This window comes from Mesoplodon densirostris, chromosome 16 (assembly GCF_025265405.1).
Source record: "Mesoplodon densirostris isolate mMesDen1 chromosome 16, mMesDen1 primary haplotype, whole genome shotgun sequence".
NCBI classification, from domain to species: domain Eukaryota; kingdom Metazoa; phylum Chordata; class Mammalia; order Artiodactyla; family Ziphiidae; genus Mesoplodon; species Mesoplodon densirostris.
In genome coordinates this window covers 25,774,746-25,791,238 of record NC_082676.1, presented here as the reverse complement: position 1 = coordinate 25,791,238, position 16,493 = coordinate 25,774,746, and the positions used below count along the sequence as shown (strand labels likewise).

The following is a 16,493-nucleotide window of genomic DNA, read 5'->3' as shown; positions in this document are numbered from 1 at the left end:
CTATATTCATACACATTTTTTGCCAGTTGAATTCATTACCTTCTAAGAGAGAAGTATGCTAAAAACTAGCTAGAACTGCATTTTGGTCAGATTTTCCTTGTATTTCTAACAATTTTAGAAAAAGGTTTTTTTCATCTTGAAGTGTTCTACTTGAAAGACCTTTAATCCTCTACCTTGAAGGTTTATTTTACACTCAATCATTTGTTTTCCAGGCTGGTTATAGATTCCTTAATTTTCCCCAGTCCTCTTTTGAAAATGTATGCCCTAGTACAGTAGTTCTTACCAAATCATTTCCCACCCCCAGCTTTGAAACAAATAAACTGTAACACTCCCCCAGTTTACTCTCCTAAAATGAAATTTATGGATACTATAGCCTACCTTAGTCCCATAATTTTAGGATCAATATTCTAAAGTATAATACATAAGAAAGGATTTTACAATATATTAGTGCTCAGGCATGACTACACAAGAAGATATGATGAAAGAAGCAGATGGTTGCACAAATACAGAATCACTATGAATACAACAGCTATAAATTCAGACTGATAACAGGTGTGTTACCTTGAAAGTTCAGATACTATGAGCAGTGTTGCCACGTGTGACGAGATTTTCAAGGTAGTGGATAATTCAGTGTATCCTTGATTCACACAGTCATTGCATTCATGCAAATTTCAGTAACGTATATCAAAAACCATGCAAAAAATTATACTTTGGTTAATACTAAGTTGTTTCCAAGTGCTTGTACAGCACCAGCTCTGTTTGTGGTGGTTAAGCACTTGCATTGTGCCACAACCTTGCCAACATTTAGTATGATTGACAATTTAATATTTTCCAATATATAGATGTGGAACCATCTTAGTGAGGATTTTATTTACCCTGTGTGACTATGTATAAGTTTGAATGTCTTTTTATATGTTTATGGATCACCTGTACTTTTTTGTCTGGGGCATACCTCTTTATTTATTTCTCTGACCTGTTTTTCTTTTGGGCTATTTGTCTTTCATAATTGATTTGTAGGAGTTTTTAAATACATTCTGAGTAGTGATTTCTTGTTGGTTTTATGTCATTTTGTGGTTTTAGATCATTGTGAGTCATTGGCCTTAAGAGTGTGCTCATAGTTGGTATGAATGTATGTGTATTTACTTGGTAGAATTCTGTTTACTGTATTCTTCCCTCTATCTTCAAATTTAATCTAATTTCTAATAGGTCTAAATGGAGGCTATCAAGATGGGTTGGTAGACCACCGTTTGACAGAAAGGGAATGGGCTGATGAATGGAAACATCTTGATCATGTAAGAATCTTACAGTATATAGTTTTCCTAACTACTTGTTACTTTTAATTCTTACTGTGACTGAGAGTAAGAGTGTGTATGCTTGAAGTGAACTAAGCAGAGCTACAATGTCTTTGCAATAAAAGCTGATTTATCTACTACTGCCCCAGCTAGAGAGCTAAGAGTAACTCCCAAATCTTTGTAGTGGGGTGATCACTTGAGGTCCTAACCAAGTGAAGCCATGTAGTATAATGGTTAAAAACATAGGCTTATGAGTTTTAGGTCCCAGCTTTGCCACTTCTACCTCTGTGATGGGCAGGTTCTTTCACCATTTTTAGCCTTAACTTTTATATCTTAAAAAAGAAATAATGCTATATTATTTGAATTCATGGGGGGTTGTAATGATATGCAAGGTGCTTATCACAGGGCCTGGTATAATAAATGGAGTGTTAAAAAAATGGAGCTTCTCCAAATACAAATGAGAATTACACACTGGCACAGAATGTAAACTCTGCCCCATTGGAAAAGAGAGTTTCCCCTCTCACTAAAAAGGGAAGAGAAGATGTAATACCTGCTTGAAATATACATAGAGTAGCTTTTCCCTCCTGAGTGATGTTGTCTCTGAACGTAATTCTCTGATTGCATTCTTATGTAAATCTCCTGCTTTAGGCAGAGATATAATGTGTTTTCACCATACTCTTTAAAGAACCATATTGTGATGAAACTGGCTGCTTCAACCATGAAGAGTCCAACAAGTATTATTTTGAAATCTTAAAAATTGTGTGTATATATTTAAAGAGAAATAATTAGAAAGGTTTTCAAATATAAACTTGACATTGCTAAATCTGTAAGCTTCTTAAACCTTTATTCTTTATATTTTGTTTACCTGTCCTTGATTTTCAATGTTGATTGTATGAATGTCCTTATCCCATGGCTCTGCCTGACTTCTTGCCTGGCTCAGGCCCTGAACTGCATTATGGAAATGGTAGAGAACACAAGGCGCTCCATGGCAGTCCTGAGGCGCTGTCAGGAATCAGATCGTGAAGAACTCAACTACTGGAAAAGACGATACAATGAAAACACAGAGATGAGGAAAACAGGGAGTGAGTTGGTCTCCAGGCAGCACAGTCCCGGGAACGCAGATTCTCTCAGCAATGGTAAGGGGAGAATCACTTCAGTTGACAAGGGAGGCTTTTGATATATCTTTTTTGTTGTTGTTGTTATTTTTTATTTTTGAGACTTTTTATACTTTACTTTAAAAGGAAGATGGCACTATATTATGGAATTAGAAAAACCTTGGTAATTATAAAAAATATGTCAAGGACTCAGTATTTGACATGTTCAATAAATACTGTCTTCCCCACATAGAATGAGAATGTTTGTCATTTTGTTCTGTTTTCAACTCTATACTGTATATAAGTGCTGAGTGATGATCAAAGAATGTTTGGATGTTAAATTCAGCCTGGCTGAATGTACTTGGGACTCTCATGTACATCACATTCATTCCTCACAGTAGCCCTAAAAAGCTTCACCTCAGCTTCCATGCCCTTTCCCCCATTCCCTATCTAGAAAATGACCATTTATTAACCTCTGCCTGGACAAAAAACTGAAAAGTTTTACTGTAGCAAGCTGGATTGTGCCTTCCTGCCTTGTCCCACCCTGAAGCAGCAGAGATATGAACAATTGTTGAGCTCTCAATCCAGGATACATCCAGGACACCACAGCTATTCCTCCAAAAATGTTCCCTCACATTGACCTAGTAACTGAAAAGGCTCCCTATCCAAAGGCATGGCTAAATGAGGGGCCACCTGTGATCGGACTCTTTCCCCACCCACCCACTTCAAGCTCCCAGTTTTCCCCAGGGAGAATGACTCCTCTTATGGCAAACCTAGCTTGTTCCACAGAAGACAGCCATTAGTCTCAAAAAGAATACCAAAAAAATGGAGGCAAAGACATTGGTAGCTAAGGGATTCCTCTCCCCCACCCTACCCACAGAGGTGACTCTTGAGCCAACCATAGATTAGCAACATTGTGTGGAATATCCAGCACAGCAGGACGTCAAATACTTCTAGTACAATTCTTTTAAAAGGAACCTCAAGCTAATTCTCAGGTATCTCTCACAGTCTGAACCTTCACAAATACTCCCTGTCACAGCTCACAGACACTTACCCTAAGTTCATCCCCCAAATCACACACCTTCCATGGAAGCTCTGCCAGTGAGAGGGTGCAGAGTGCAGAGCGGGGTCCTGAGTCGGCTCTTCTCCAGCCGGGACCACAGGTCTCGCTGCTGTTGTGTAGAAACAGTGCTGTGCATTGAGGGTTTAGCTCGGGTGACTATGGCTATCGTCCTGTCATAACTATTACCAGCACCTCTCTCACTCTCGAAGATGAGGACAATTGGGATGATAAATTATATTGTCACGACAGGTCAAGGATCCTAGGGTTTCCTCCTCTCAGGTTTCTCAGGGCACTATCAATCTGTCTGACTTAAACAGTATCTTTCAGTATCTTTATTTATGCATATTATACATATTTAGTATTGTTATTTCATTGTTTATTTCTCTTTTAGTACGTTTGTTGCATGCATTGTAGAAGGAAATCATAATATCCTAAACAAGTGAGCTACTTAATGTGGACCAAAACCACTCCAAAAACTGCTTGTCGGGCTTCCCTGGTGGCGCAGTGGTTGAGAGTCCGCCTGCCGATGCAGGGGACACAGGTTCATGCCCCGGTCCGGGAAGATCTCACATGCCGTGGAGCGGCTGGGCCCGTGAGCCATGGCCACTGCGCCTGCGTGTCTGGAGCCTGTGCTCTGCACTGGGAGAGGCCACAACAGTGAGAGGCTCACGTACTGCCAAAAAATAAATAAATAAATAAATAAATAATAATAAATAAAACTTAAAACAAAACAAAAACTACTTGTTACTGGTCTGTGATGATACGAGGAGCTTGCACAGGATGGATCAGGCACCGTTTGCTTCACTCTAGGAAGAGACTGCTACACTAAGCAGCTCACTTAGAGACGTAGTTGTTTTGCTTGTATTCTGCATAAGCTCCTTATCTCTCCATGGACTAATAACAGTTTGCAGACCAGCACTTTGAGTAAGCACTGTCTATACTGGGCAGCATTTTGGGGCATAGCACACAAACATACTCACCAGTGACTTTTAAATCGTTAGATAAGTAGTGTTTTAAATGTTTGACGTTATATAGAAACCTCTGGTGGATTGTTATTTAAGTATTTAATATTTGTGTGTTCTGGTGATTTAGAGAGAAGTTGAATTTTCCCCATTTAAAATAATGGTATGTAGGTTTCCTCTGTCTGAAAATTTGTGGTTCACAATATTTTCAGGAACAGATTTTGTTCAGGGATGCATGAAAGGAATGTATTTTGGTATTTTATTTAAGGACACATAAATAAGTATGAAAATGATAAGGAAAAACAAGAAAATGATTATCACAGAATTCCAGAGAATAGTTGCCTCTGGGTGTGTGGCATGGAGGACGTTGATGATGTAGAGTGCACAGTGAGCTCTCATCATCTTTATCAACTATTAGGACAGGATTACAAGTCTGGCTGGCATTATTTAAACATTACTATGGCTTACACTACTCACTTCTTGGGGATTTGGGGTTGCCAAAGGGGTTTTCTTTCTTAATCTGGAGTTTTATGTGTTTTCACTTTATAATTTTTCATTAAATTGTACATTAGTATTTTTATGAACTTGTTAGCATCTAATATTTTGCAATTAAAGTTTTGTTTTTGTTTGTTTTTTACATCTTTATTGGAGTATAATTGCTTTACAATGGTGTGTTAGTTTCTTTTTATTTATTTTTTATTAGTTTCTGCTTTATAACAAAGTGAATCAGTCATACATATACATCTGTTCCCACATACCTTCCGTCATGCATCTCCCTCCCTCCCACCCTCCCCATCCCACCCCTCCAGGTGGTCACAAAGCACCGAGCTGATCTCCCTGTGCTCTGCGGCTGCTTCCCACTATCTACCTTACATTTGGTAGTGTATATATGTCCATGCCTCTCTTTCGCTTTGTCACAGCTTACCCTTCCCCCTCCCCATATCCTCAAGTCCATTTTCAAGTAGGTCTGTGTCTTTATTCCCGTTTTACCCCTAGGTTCTTCATGACATTTTTTTTTAATTCCATATATATGTTTTAGCATACGGTATTTGTCTTTCTCTTTCTGACTTACTTCACTCTGTATGACAGACTCTAGGTCTATCCACCTCATTACAAATAGCTCAGTTTCGTTTCTTTTTATGGCTGAGTAATATTCCATTGTATATATGTGCCACATCTTCTTTATCCATTCATCTGATGATGGACACTTAGGTTGTTTCCAGCTCCGGGCTATTGTGAATAGAGCTGCAATGAACATTTTGGTACATGTCTCTTTTTGAATTATGGTTTTCTCAGGGTATATGCCTAGTAGTGGGATTGCTGGATCATATGGTAGTTCTATTTTTAGTTTTCTAAGGAACCTCCATACTGTTCTCCATAGTGGCTGTACCAATTCACATTCCCACCAGCAATGCAAGAGTGTTCCCTTTTCTCCACACCCTCTCCAGCATTTATTGTTGCTAGATTTCTTGATGATGGCCATTCTGACTGGTGTGAGATGATATCTCATTGTAGTTTTGATTTGCATTTCTCTAATGATTAATGATGTTGAGCATTCTTTCATGTGTTTGTTGGCAGTCTGTATATCTTCTTTGGAGAAATGCCTATTTAAGTCTTCTGCCCATTTTTGGATTGGGTTGTTTGTTTTTTTGCTATTGAGCTGCATGAGCTGTTTATAAATTTTGGAGATTAATCCTTTGTCAGTTGCTTCATTTGCAAATATTTTCTCCCATTCTGAGGGTTGTCTTTTGGTCTTGTTTATGGTTTCCTTTGCTGTGCAAAAGCTTTGAAGTTTCATTAGGTCCCATTTGTTTATCTTTGTTTTTATTTCCATTTCTCTAGGAGGTGGGTCCAAAAGGATCTTGCTGTGATTTATGTCATAGAGTGTTCTGCCTATGTTTTCCTCTAAGAGTTTGATAGTTTCTGGCCTTACATTTAGGTCTTTAATCCATTTTGAGCTTATTTTTGTGTATGGTGTTAGGGAATGATCTAATCTCATACTTTTACATGTCCCTGTCCAGGTTTCCCAGCACCACTTATTGAAGCGGCTGTCCTTTTTCCACTGTACATTCCTGCCTCCTTTATCAAAGATAAGTTGACCATATGTGCGTGGGTTTATCTCTGGGCTTTCTATCCTGTTCCATTGATCTATCTTTCTGTTTTTGTGCCAGTACCACACTGTCTTGATTACTGTAGCTTTGTAGTATAGTCTGAAGTCAGGGAGCCTGATTCCTCCAGCCCCATTTTTCGTTCTCAAGATTGCTTTGGCTATTCGGGGTCTTTTGTTTTTCCAAACAAATTTTGAAATTTTTTGTTCTAGTTCTGTGAAAAATGCCAGTGGTAGTTTGATAGGGATTGCATTGAATCTATAGATTGCTTTGGGTAGTAGAGTCATTTTCACAATATTGATTCTTCCAATCCAGGAACATGGTATATCTCTCCATCTATTTGTATCATCTTTAATTTCTTTCATCAGTGTCTTATAATTTTCCGCATACAGGTCTTTTGTCCCCTTAGGTAGGTTTATTCCTAGATATTTTATTCTTTTTGTTGCAATGGTAAATGGGAGTGTTTTCTTGATTTCACTTTCAGATTTTTCATCATTAGTGTACAGGAATGCCAGAGATTTCTGTGCATTAATTTTGTATTCTGCTACTTTACCTAATTCATTGATTAGCTCTAGTAGTTTTCTGGTACCATCTTTAGGATTCTCTGTATATATGTCTGTATATATGTCCATGCCTCTCTCTCGCTTTCTCACAGCTTACCCTTCCCCCTCCCCATATCCTCAAGTCCATTCTCAAGTAGGTCTGTGTCTTTATTCCTGTTTTACCCCTAGGTTCTTCATGACATTTTTTTAAATTCCATATATATGTGTTAGCATACGGTATTTGTCTTTCTCTTTCTGACTTACTTCACTCTGTATGACAGACTCTAGGTCTATCCACCTCATTACAAATAGCTCAGTTTCGTTTCTTTTTATGGCTGAGTAATATTCCATTGTATATATGTAAAAACAGTGACAGCTTTACTTATTCTTTTCCAATTTGGATTCCTTTTATTTCCTTTTCTTCTCTGATTGCTTTGGCTAAAACTTCCAAAACTAAGTTGAATAAGAGTGGTGAGAGTGGGCAGCCTTGTCTTGTTCCTGATCTTAGTGGAAATGGTTTCATTTTTTCACCATTGAGCACGATGTTGGCTGTGGGTTTGTCATATATGGCCTTTATTATGTTGAGGAAAGTTCCCTCTATGCCTACTTTCTGCAGGGTTTTTATCATAAATGAGTATTGAATTTTGTCAAAAGCTTTCTCTGCATCTATTGAGATGATCGTATGGTTTTGCTCCTTCATTTGTTTATATGGTGTATCACATTGATTGATTTGCATATATTGAAGAATCCTTGCATTCCTGGAATAAACCCCACTTGATCATGGTGTATGATCCTTTTAATGTGCTGTTGGATTCTGTTTGCTAGTGTTTTGTTGAGGATTTTTGCATCTATGTTCATCAGTGATATTGGCCTGTAGTTTTCTTTCTTTGTGACATCCTTGCCTGGTTTTGCTATCAGGGTGATGGTGGCCTCGTAGAATGAGTTTGGGAGTGTTCCTCCCTCTGCTCTATTTTGGAAGAGTTTGAGAAGGATAGGTGTTAGCTCTTCTCTAAATGTTTGATAGAATTCGCCTGTGAAGCCATCTGGTCCTGGGCTTTTGTTTGTTGGAAGATTTTTAATCACAGTTTCAATTTCAGTGCTTGTGATTGGTCTATTCATATTTTCTATTTCTTCCTGAGTCAGTCTTGGCAGGTTGTGCTTTTCTAAGAATTTGTCCATTTCTTCCAGGTTGTCCATTTTATTGGCATAGAGTTGCTTGTAGTAATCTCTCATGATCTTTTGTGTTTCTCCAGTGTCAGTTGTTACTTCTCCTTTTTCATTTTTAATTCTATTGATTTGAGTCTTCTCCCTTTGTTTCTTCATGAGTCTGGCTAATGGTCTATCAATTTTGTTTATCTTCTCAAAGAACCAGCTTTTAGTTTTATTGATCTTTGCTATCATTCCCTTGATTTCTTTTTCATTTATTTCTGATCTGATCTTTATGATTTCTTTCCTTCTGCTAACCTTGGGGTATTTTTGTTCTTCATTCTCTAATTGCTTTAGGTGCAGGGTCAGGTTGTTTACTCGAGATGTTTCCTGTTTCTTAAGGTGGGATTGTATTGCTATAAACTTCCCCCTTAGAACTGCTTTTGCTGTGTCCCATAGGTTATGGGTCCTCGTGTCTCCATTGTCATTTGTTTCTAGGTATATTTTTATTTCCTCTTTGATTTCTTCAGTGATCACTTCGTTATTGAGTAGTGTATTGTTTAACCTCCATGTGGTTTTTTTTTTTTTTTTTTTTTTTTTTTTTTGCGGTACGCGGGCCTCTCACTGCTGTGGCCTCTCCAGCTGTGGAGCACAGGCTCTGGACGTGCAGGCTCAGCGGCCATGGCTCACGGGCCCAGCTGCTCCGTGGCATGTGGGATCCCCCCGGACCGGGGCACGAACCCGTGTCCCCTGCATCAGCAGGCGGACTCTCAACCACTGCGCCACCAGGGAAGCCCCATGTGTTTGTATTTTTTACAGATCTTTTCCTGTAATTGATCCAAGCGTGGTTTTTGAAGGGGGATGATGAATGTGAAACCACCCACGGGATGCGGTAGAGTCGGTTTTTCTGTGCTTTGTCATTCTACTCTGATAGGAACTTTTGTTACTTAACTCTGTGCATAACTTATTTAATGTACTGCATAAATGAACCAAAACTGTTCAATATGTATTTAGTTTGTTCTACTTAAAGTAGTCAATCAAAAGGCTATATTCCTTTTCTGACTCAAGCTGGAATGGGACTAGGAGGGAAGGTGGTGCGTGTAGTTCTGTAAGACGTCCTGCCGTCAGGCTTCTACGTCCCCTCTGCCTTGTTCCTCGATCTTCAGAGATGGGCTGGGGCTCCACTGGTTCTTGCTATGGCTTGAGAGCACCCGGGGAATGAACGCAGGAGGCACTGCTAAGAAGGCGGTTCCAGCTTCTGGACCTCTGGGAAGCCAGATGCCAACAACAGCTACAGATAACTCCCAACTCCTTGTTAGCTCTTCACCATTAAGCGATCTTTTAATGAGGAAAATACAACCACAGAAAGTCTGAAAAATAGGGTAGTGGATCCGTAGGTACTTTTTTCTAATAACTCTTATTTCCTTAAACGTTTTTAACATAGCTGGACTTGGGAATATTCATTCATTTCCTTTTTATACTGAGGCTAAATCATAAGTTCACTGTTGCCTTCGCATTTATTTGCTTAATGGTTGTATGATTTAATCAAGGCCATAATTTTCTGTTGTTTGTTTGTTTTGCTGTGCCATGCGGCTTGTGGGATCTTAGTTCCCCAACCAGGGATTGAACCCGGGCCCTCGGCAGTGAAAGCCCGGAGTCCTAAGCACTGGACGGCCAGGGAATTCCCTCAAGGCCATAATTTAACTCTTCACCTCCTGTTGGGCAGTTGGATTGCTTTCAAATTTTCCCTAACATACTGAAGTGAACATCTTCCTTAGCATGATTGATTTCTTTGGGATAATTTTCCAGAGTGGGATTTCTAGTACTGAACTTTTTTTGGGTGCTTGAAGCCTGTGTTCAAACTGCTTTCCCTGAAAGCCCACCAGCTTGCTGTTCCTCCGACAGGACCCAAGTAGTACTTGCATGGCTCTGAGGTGGTCTGACCAGCTGTGACATGACACAGGTTGCTGCAGGCACACCTGTGTGTACCTGTACATATGAAGTCTTGGGCTGTCAGTCCAGTTTCCTAACCAGTGACCTGAGGCCTTACTTCCCAAGGACCTGGCCCCAGCCTCAATCCTGTCACCCGCATACCCATCTCTGGCCTCGGCCCTAGAACTACTTCTGAGCAGCCTTGCGCAAGAGGCTTGTTGGCACCATCCACTTCACAGGCCCCCACAATGCAAGGGGAAGGGTTGGTTACTAGATCTCATGGTAGGGAGGAGGATGACCTTGGCCTTGCCGCTAGAAGGCAAGATGTGGGTTTAGCTGTTTCGTGGAGATGGTGCCAACTGCCAGTTTTTCTCAACAGCCGCCCGGCGCTGCAGTCCACCACTCAGCAATTACAGGATCTCAAGCCTCGTGACTGTCAGTCTAGCACAAAAGCATATTTGGTAGACAAGTCAACCATCCACAGTCTGCCTTAGCCCTGGAAAAATGATCCCAGGGACTTGGGATAATATAGTAAAATACCATGTTAAATTTGCTATCTAAATAGGCTGAAAATGTTGCCATTATCATAAAACACCTGGATGCCAGATAAATTCTAATGAATTGACTTTTTTTGCTGAGGTCACAGATGAGAAAGTTTAGGAAATCCCCAAGGGACAGAAAAAAAGAGTAAGCTGAAACCACAAAGGTAGTTGGGTACAGTAGAGGAAAACTGCTGCTTGGGGGCAAAAGAAATTCCAAGAAGTCAAGAATTGGAGGGATTACCTCTAGGGGGACTGTGGCACTAAGCTTTGAGCCTGTACAAACTAGAGAAACAAAACGGGGACCTCTCCCTAAAGCCAGGGCGCTGGCTTTGGCCTCATTGAAAAGGCAAGCAGGGAAAATTGACCTGTCTGCAAAGGGAACTGAGCAGAGAACATCTCTCTGGTTCTGCTGGAAGAAAGAGAAAAACTGACCAGAGACTACTCTTATGTCTGCTCTCTCCTGGAGCTGAGGTTCAGATTCTCATTACTCCAGAGGTCAAAGAATCCCTGGACTGAGAAATGAAGATGATTCCAGGCTTGTATCTCCTGGTATCTGGCAGAAGCAAAAATGCAAATCCTCCAGAGAAAAATCATATGATTACATATCAACCAAGTATAAATTGTCCAAGATAGTTACTAACGTTCATGTCCAAGCAAATGAGCCACTATGAGCAACAGTCAGCAGGAACAAAAAATTAACTCAGCTCTCATCAACTCAGGTTTGACCCACAGCTGCCCAGGAGAAGAGGCTGCCCCAGCAGTGCCCAGGCTCTCCCGGCAGGTGCGATGCTTCAGTACATCTGTGCTCAGGCCATTCATCAAGCCTGTGAGGCCACCATCAAGCCTGTGTTCAGATACATGGTATCAAAGGTCGCTATGCCACTGCTCTTTATTCTGCTGCATCTAAACAGAATAACTGGAGCAAGTAGGAAAAGAATCGTTGAGTAGCACAAATCTTGAAGGAACCTGAAATGGCTGCTCCTATTATGAATCCCTATGTAAAGTGTTACATTGAGATGAAAAGCCTAAATGACATGATAGCAAAAGAGAGGTTTTCTCAGGACTTCCCTGGCGGTTCAGTGGTTAAAACTCCACGCTTTCGCTGCCAGGGGACTGGGTTCGATCCCTGGTCGGGAACTAAGATCTCCCAAGCCATGCGCCAAAAAAAAAAAAAGGTTCTCTCCCCTCACATCCGGTTGGATCAATTTGCTTGCTGAAAATGGTCGCTTGAACAATACCCCTGGAGCCATAGTTCTGACTTTTCTACTATGATGAGTGTCCAGAGTGGAGAAGTACCTTGCAGTTACCACTTTACCTCCTTTAGATGAAGCCACTCTTGCTGCATTAAAAACGGTCCTGAAGAGCTTTCTAAGTAAAGGCCAAGTGTTGAAACTGGAAGTTAATATTGAGCCATCAATCACGGGTGGAATGATTGTCCGTACTGGAGAGAAATATGTCTTCAAAAACCAAGATTCAGAAGCTGAGCAAAGCAATGCAGATTTTCTAAGTGTTGGTTTTCTGTCAGTGAAAATTCTTAAACCTGGAACAACAATAAAATGCTTCCTGAACAGGAAAAAAAAAATTGCTTTAGAACCCTGGGACTTCAGTACTGTTATTATCAGACACAGAATATAAAATAACTATGAAACCTCTAAAGACAGTGCTGGAAAAAAATTAGCAAAAAGTAAGAGACTAAGGCAGATTTGAAGATAGAATTCTGAAAATTACAATCATTGAAATAAATAGTGCACTACTGAATGGCAGATTAGATGAATGAAAATGAGTGAAGCATTACTGTATGAGAAGGAGATGGAAAAAAAGGAACGAGTTGTTCCTTTTGGAAGGCAGGTTTCGAGGGAAGAGCCCTTTCAAATTTTACGAAGGAGGCAGTCAAGAAACTTACTCAGTATAAAGGGAAAAAATTGGCCTGAGATGATACACTCTCAGAATGAGCAAACATGCATCGACCTGAACTCACCCTGCCCGTCTGTGCTTGTTTCTGGTGCTGGAATTTCAAGGCAGTGAGTTGGATGTATCCCGTCCTCCACATCCTCTCTCCCAAGACCATCGGGGAACCAGCAACAAACCACCCCCCATTCTCCAGGGCGGCTTCATTGCCTGGTGCCAGGCGCCCTCTTGTGGACAGAATCAGACCTGCTACCTCTGCTGCCTCCATGCACAAGCCAGATTCCCATCCGGAGTGCACACTCCAGCACCTTTTGCCTTCCCCTTTGCACCAACCTTTTCTGAGGCTGCCTATCTGCCCCATGAACTCAACTGACTTCCTCTGGGTGCCTCCTAGGGAGCTGCAGAAATGATGAGTAGGGCTTCCCTGGTGGCGCAGTGGTTGAGAGTCCGCCTGCCGATGCAGGGGACACGGGTTCGTGCCCCGATCCCGGAAGATCCCACATGCCGCGGATCGGCTGGGCCGGCGAGCCATGGCCGCGGAGCCTGTGTGTCCGGAGCCTGTGCTCCGCAACGGGAGAGGCCACAGCAGTGAGAGGCCCGCGTACAGCAAAAAAAAAAAAAAAAAAAAGAAATGATGAGTACTCAGCACCCACACCACCTACCTTCCAAGGGCTAAGCTCTGAAAAGCCCACATCAGATCCACCCTCCACCTCGTGCTGTGCTTCCATGGCTCTTCTTGCTGCCCCGTCTGCCATCCTGCAGCCCCAGGGCTTGGCCTCACTCCCTCCTTTGTTAAAGCTGCCACCGTCCTCCAGCGTTTCCATTACCAGAGGATGCCTGAAATTTTGCTCAGCGATGTTCACGTTTGACGGCAAGTAGCTCTTGGTACCAGAGAGTAGATCCAGTTGTGTGATTCAGAGCAAGCACTTGCTTGCTGAGCTTCTGGTTCTTCATGTGTAAATTGGGGATGCTAATGGTGCCTACACCACTGGGCTGTTCTGAGGTGAAATGTGATTATATGGGAGTCACCCTTAGCATAGGGCTTAGCACCCAGGAAGCCCCTGTAAACAGAGGCTGCCATCACAACCTGCTTTTCTTTCTCTCTGCCAGTATGTGATGTCCTTGAGGAGTCACCTTTGTCCCAGCATCCCGCTGGGAACCTGATGTCTTCCTCAAGTCGTATTTGTTTTGAGAATAACTTTTTTTTTTGGCCGCACCTTGTGGTATGAGGGATCTTAGCTCCTCGACCAGGGACCGAACCCATGCTCCCTGCAGTGGGAGTGCAGAGTCTTAACCACCAGACCGCCAGGGAATCCCTGAGAATTCCTTTCTTCTCGAAAGCCTTTTGTTTCGACCCATCAGGGTCTGTGTCAAGGGGATTTGGTGCATTTTTCTCTCTGACAGCAGGAGGGCAGTGGCAGCCACCTAGACTGTTGCTGTCTCTCCAGCACCTGGCCTGGCACTGACCCAGCGCCTAGGACAGGTTTTGATGTATGCAGGTGAGTCACCAGCACAGGTGGGAGGAAGGTGAGGAGGCAGGTGCAGGGAGTGGGTGACCTCCCAGCTCCGGTACTCTGCCTGGCCTTGACCTGGGTGCTGTCACCAGCCCTGGACATTTTGCCATCCCCAGCACCTGCCACAAAGCAGGTGCCCAGTGGTGGGGGTTTTTTTATTTTTTATTTATTATTTATTTATTTTTGGCTGCGTCAGATCTTCGTTGCTGCATGTGGGCTTCCTCTAGTTGCGGTGAGCGGGGGCTACTCTTCGTTGCAGTGCGCAGGATTCTCATTGCGGTGGCTTCTCTTGTTGCGGAGCATGGGCTCTAGGGGCATGGTCAGTAGTTGTGGCTCACAGGTTCTAGAGCGCAGGCTCAGTAGTTATGGCGCACGGGCTTAGTTGCCCCGCGGCACGTGGGATCTTCCCTGACCAGGGCTCGAACCCGTGTCCCCAGCATTGGCAGGCAGACTCTTAACCACTGCGCCACCAGGGAAGTCCTAAGGAGGCAATTCTAGAGTGGATGGGGTAGAGGATGCGAGGGAACACAGTTCTAAAGGGGAGTTGCAAACCTAGGGACTGAGGTTGCAAATAGCCCAGCTCAGCTGGAGAGTTTTAGGGGGATGAGGCTGCACATAATGCGAGTGGGTATTGATTGCTAAGGGCCTTGAATGCCAAGTCAAGAAATCAAACTTGATCTTGGTGCTAAAGGTAGGGGGGTGCCATTGAAGGGTCTTAGCCAGAGGAGTATGGTCACCACGGTGATGTTTTGAAAACCCCTTCTTTCTGTTCCTGTATGGGGAGTGGACTGTTGCGGGGTGGAGTAGAGAAGGGAAGCCCAGTGAAGAAGCTGCCATAGTCTTTCAGGCCACAGATGATGGTGGCCAAGACCTGGGGCCCTGGGGGGATGGCAGCATGGAAATGAATGTGGGCTTGCGAGAGATAGATACACACACCTAAATGCCTGGGTCCCTCAGTACCCCCATAGCCCCAGCTCAGAACTTTGTTCTCCCTGTAGCTGTAACTCCAGGCTCCTGTCTGCAGTCCAGCTCCACACCCGCCCACAGCACTCCCCTGTCTGGCAACCCCCCGCCTCCCCGTTACCTGCAAGACATCATTCAAACTCCCTCTGGCCTGGCCTCCCCACTCACCTCCAATCCCTTACACTCTGCAGTTCCTCCTTCTGCTCCCTTTGTCGGCAACATTCTCCCTGCTTGTCTGCCCCTCACATCTGTCTGGAGACTGCTACACTATTCTTTCACAGCTCAAACCCAACATCACCATCTCCAAGAGGCCTTCCCCAACCCTGTAGGACTGACACTCTCCCCTGCACGTGCAGGACCCTTCCTGGCACTTCCAAGCCTTCAGCAAGGAAGGGAAGATGCAGCCCATCTTTAAAAAAAAAAAAGTGTTAACTTTCAGAACTCCATTGCAGGGTGAGATGAGACAGGCAAAGGGTGGCACCCACTTAAGAGGTGTCAGCTTGGGCTTCCCTGGTGGCACAGTGGTTGAGAGTCCGCCTGCCGATGCAGGGGACACGGGTTCGTGCCCCGGTCCGGGAAGATCCCACATGCTGCGGAGCAGCTGGGCCCGTGAGCCATGGCCGCTAAGCCTGCACGTCCGGAGCCTGTGCTCCACAACGGGAGAGGCCACAACAGTGAGAGGCCCGTGTACCGCAGAAAAAGAACAAAAAAGATGTGTCAGCTTGAGCTTAAGAATTTCAGCATCTTTGTTCAAAGAAGGCAATGGGAAGTTTTTTAGTTTTGAGGGTTTGCTGTTGGTACTGTGTTCGTAAAGGAAACGGAATGGAAGGAATTAGAACACAGGACAGAAAGCAGGATTATGTCCCCCTGGATGGCCTTCTTCTCTAGCAAAGACATACTGACGCCTCCTCCAGCCACCCAGACCTGAGAGACTCAGGTGCTGGCAGCACTTTCTAGGAACTGCCAAGAGTCTAGGAAGTGGGGTGGCATGGTGCAGCCTGGTGTAGTGCTGGCCAAGGAGCCCCCAGGGACGCCCGTGCTGGTTCTCTGGCCTGGGTGGCCAGGCCAGTGGGAGCAGCTCTGTCTGTCCCTGCCAAGTCTGAACTCCTACAGGGGTCACTGGGGAGAAACCTCCCAAACTAGGACATCGACCCTGAGGTGCCTTCCTGGCCATGCCTCAGGGCCCAGCCCCGACCTGGCACCACCAGGGCAGCCAAGCGCATTGGTGACATGTCCCTCAGCCCACTGGCCGGTCACCCCTTCACACCGACCACAGCTTCCTCAGGACGAAGGGCCTGTGCGGCCCTGCCGCCTCCCCGCCGTGGCCTCAGCCCGCCTCTGGGCTTCCTTCAGGTCTGAGGCGAGCTTTCCTCCCCCTCAGAGCCTGAACCTATGCATTTCTTCTGCCTAAAATCTCCTGACCCCAA

The 16,493-nt window shown here is 43.8% G+C and overlaps 1 protein-coding gene and 1 pseudogene across 1 annotated transcript in view; both read left to right on the top strand.

Annotated features, from left to right (window-relative positions):
* Positions 1-10,123, top strand: part of LOC132476912 (protein CBFA2T2-like) — a 38,865-nt gene extending 28,742 nt beyond the window's left edge. Inside the window, exons 6-8 of the mRNA XM_060079177.1 lie at positions 1,207-1,292; positions 2,233-2,428; positions 10,113-10,123. Coding sequence (XP_059935160.1) covers positions 1,207-1,292; positions 2,233-2,428; positions 10,113-10,123 — 293 coding nt within the window. The remainder of the gene's footprint in view (positions 1-1,206; positions 1,293-2,232; positions 2,429-10,112) is intronic.
* A 1,225-nt stretch (positions 10,124-11,348) lies between these two features.
* LOC132476911 (ATP synthase subunit O, mitochondrial-like) lies at positions 11,349-12,188 on the top strand (annotated as a pseudogene).
* The last annotated feature ends 4,305 nt before the right edge of the window (positions 12,189-16,493 follow it).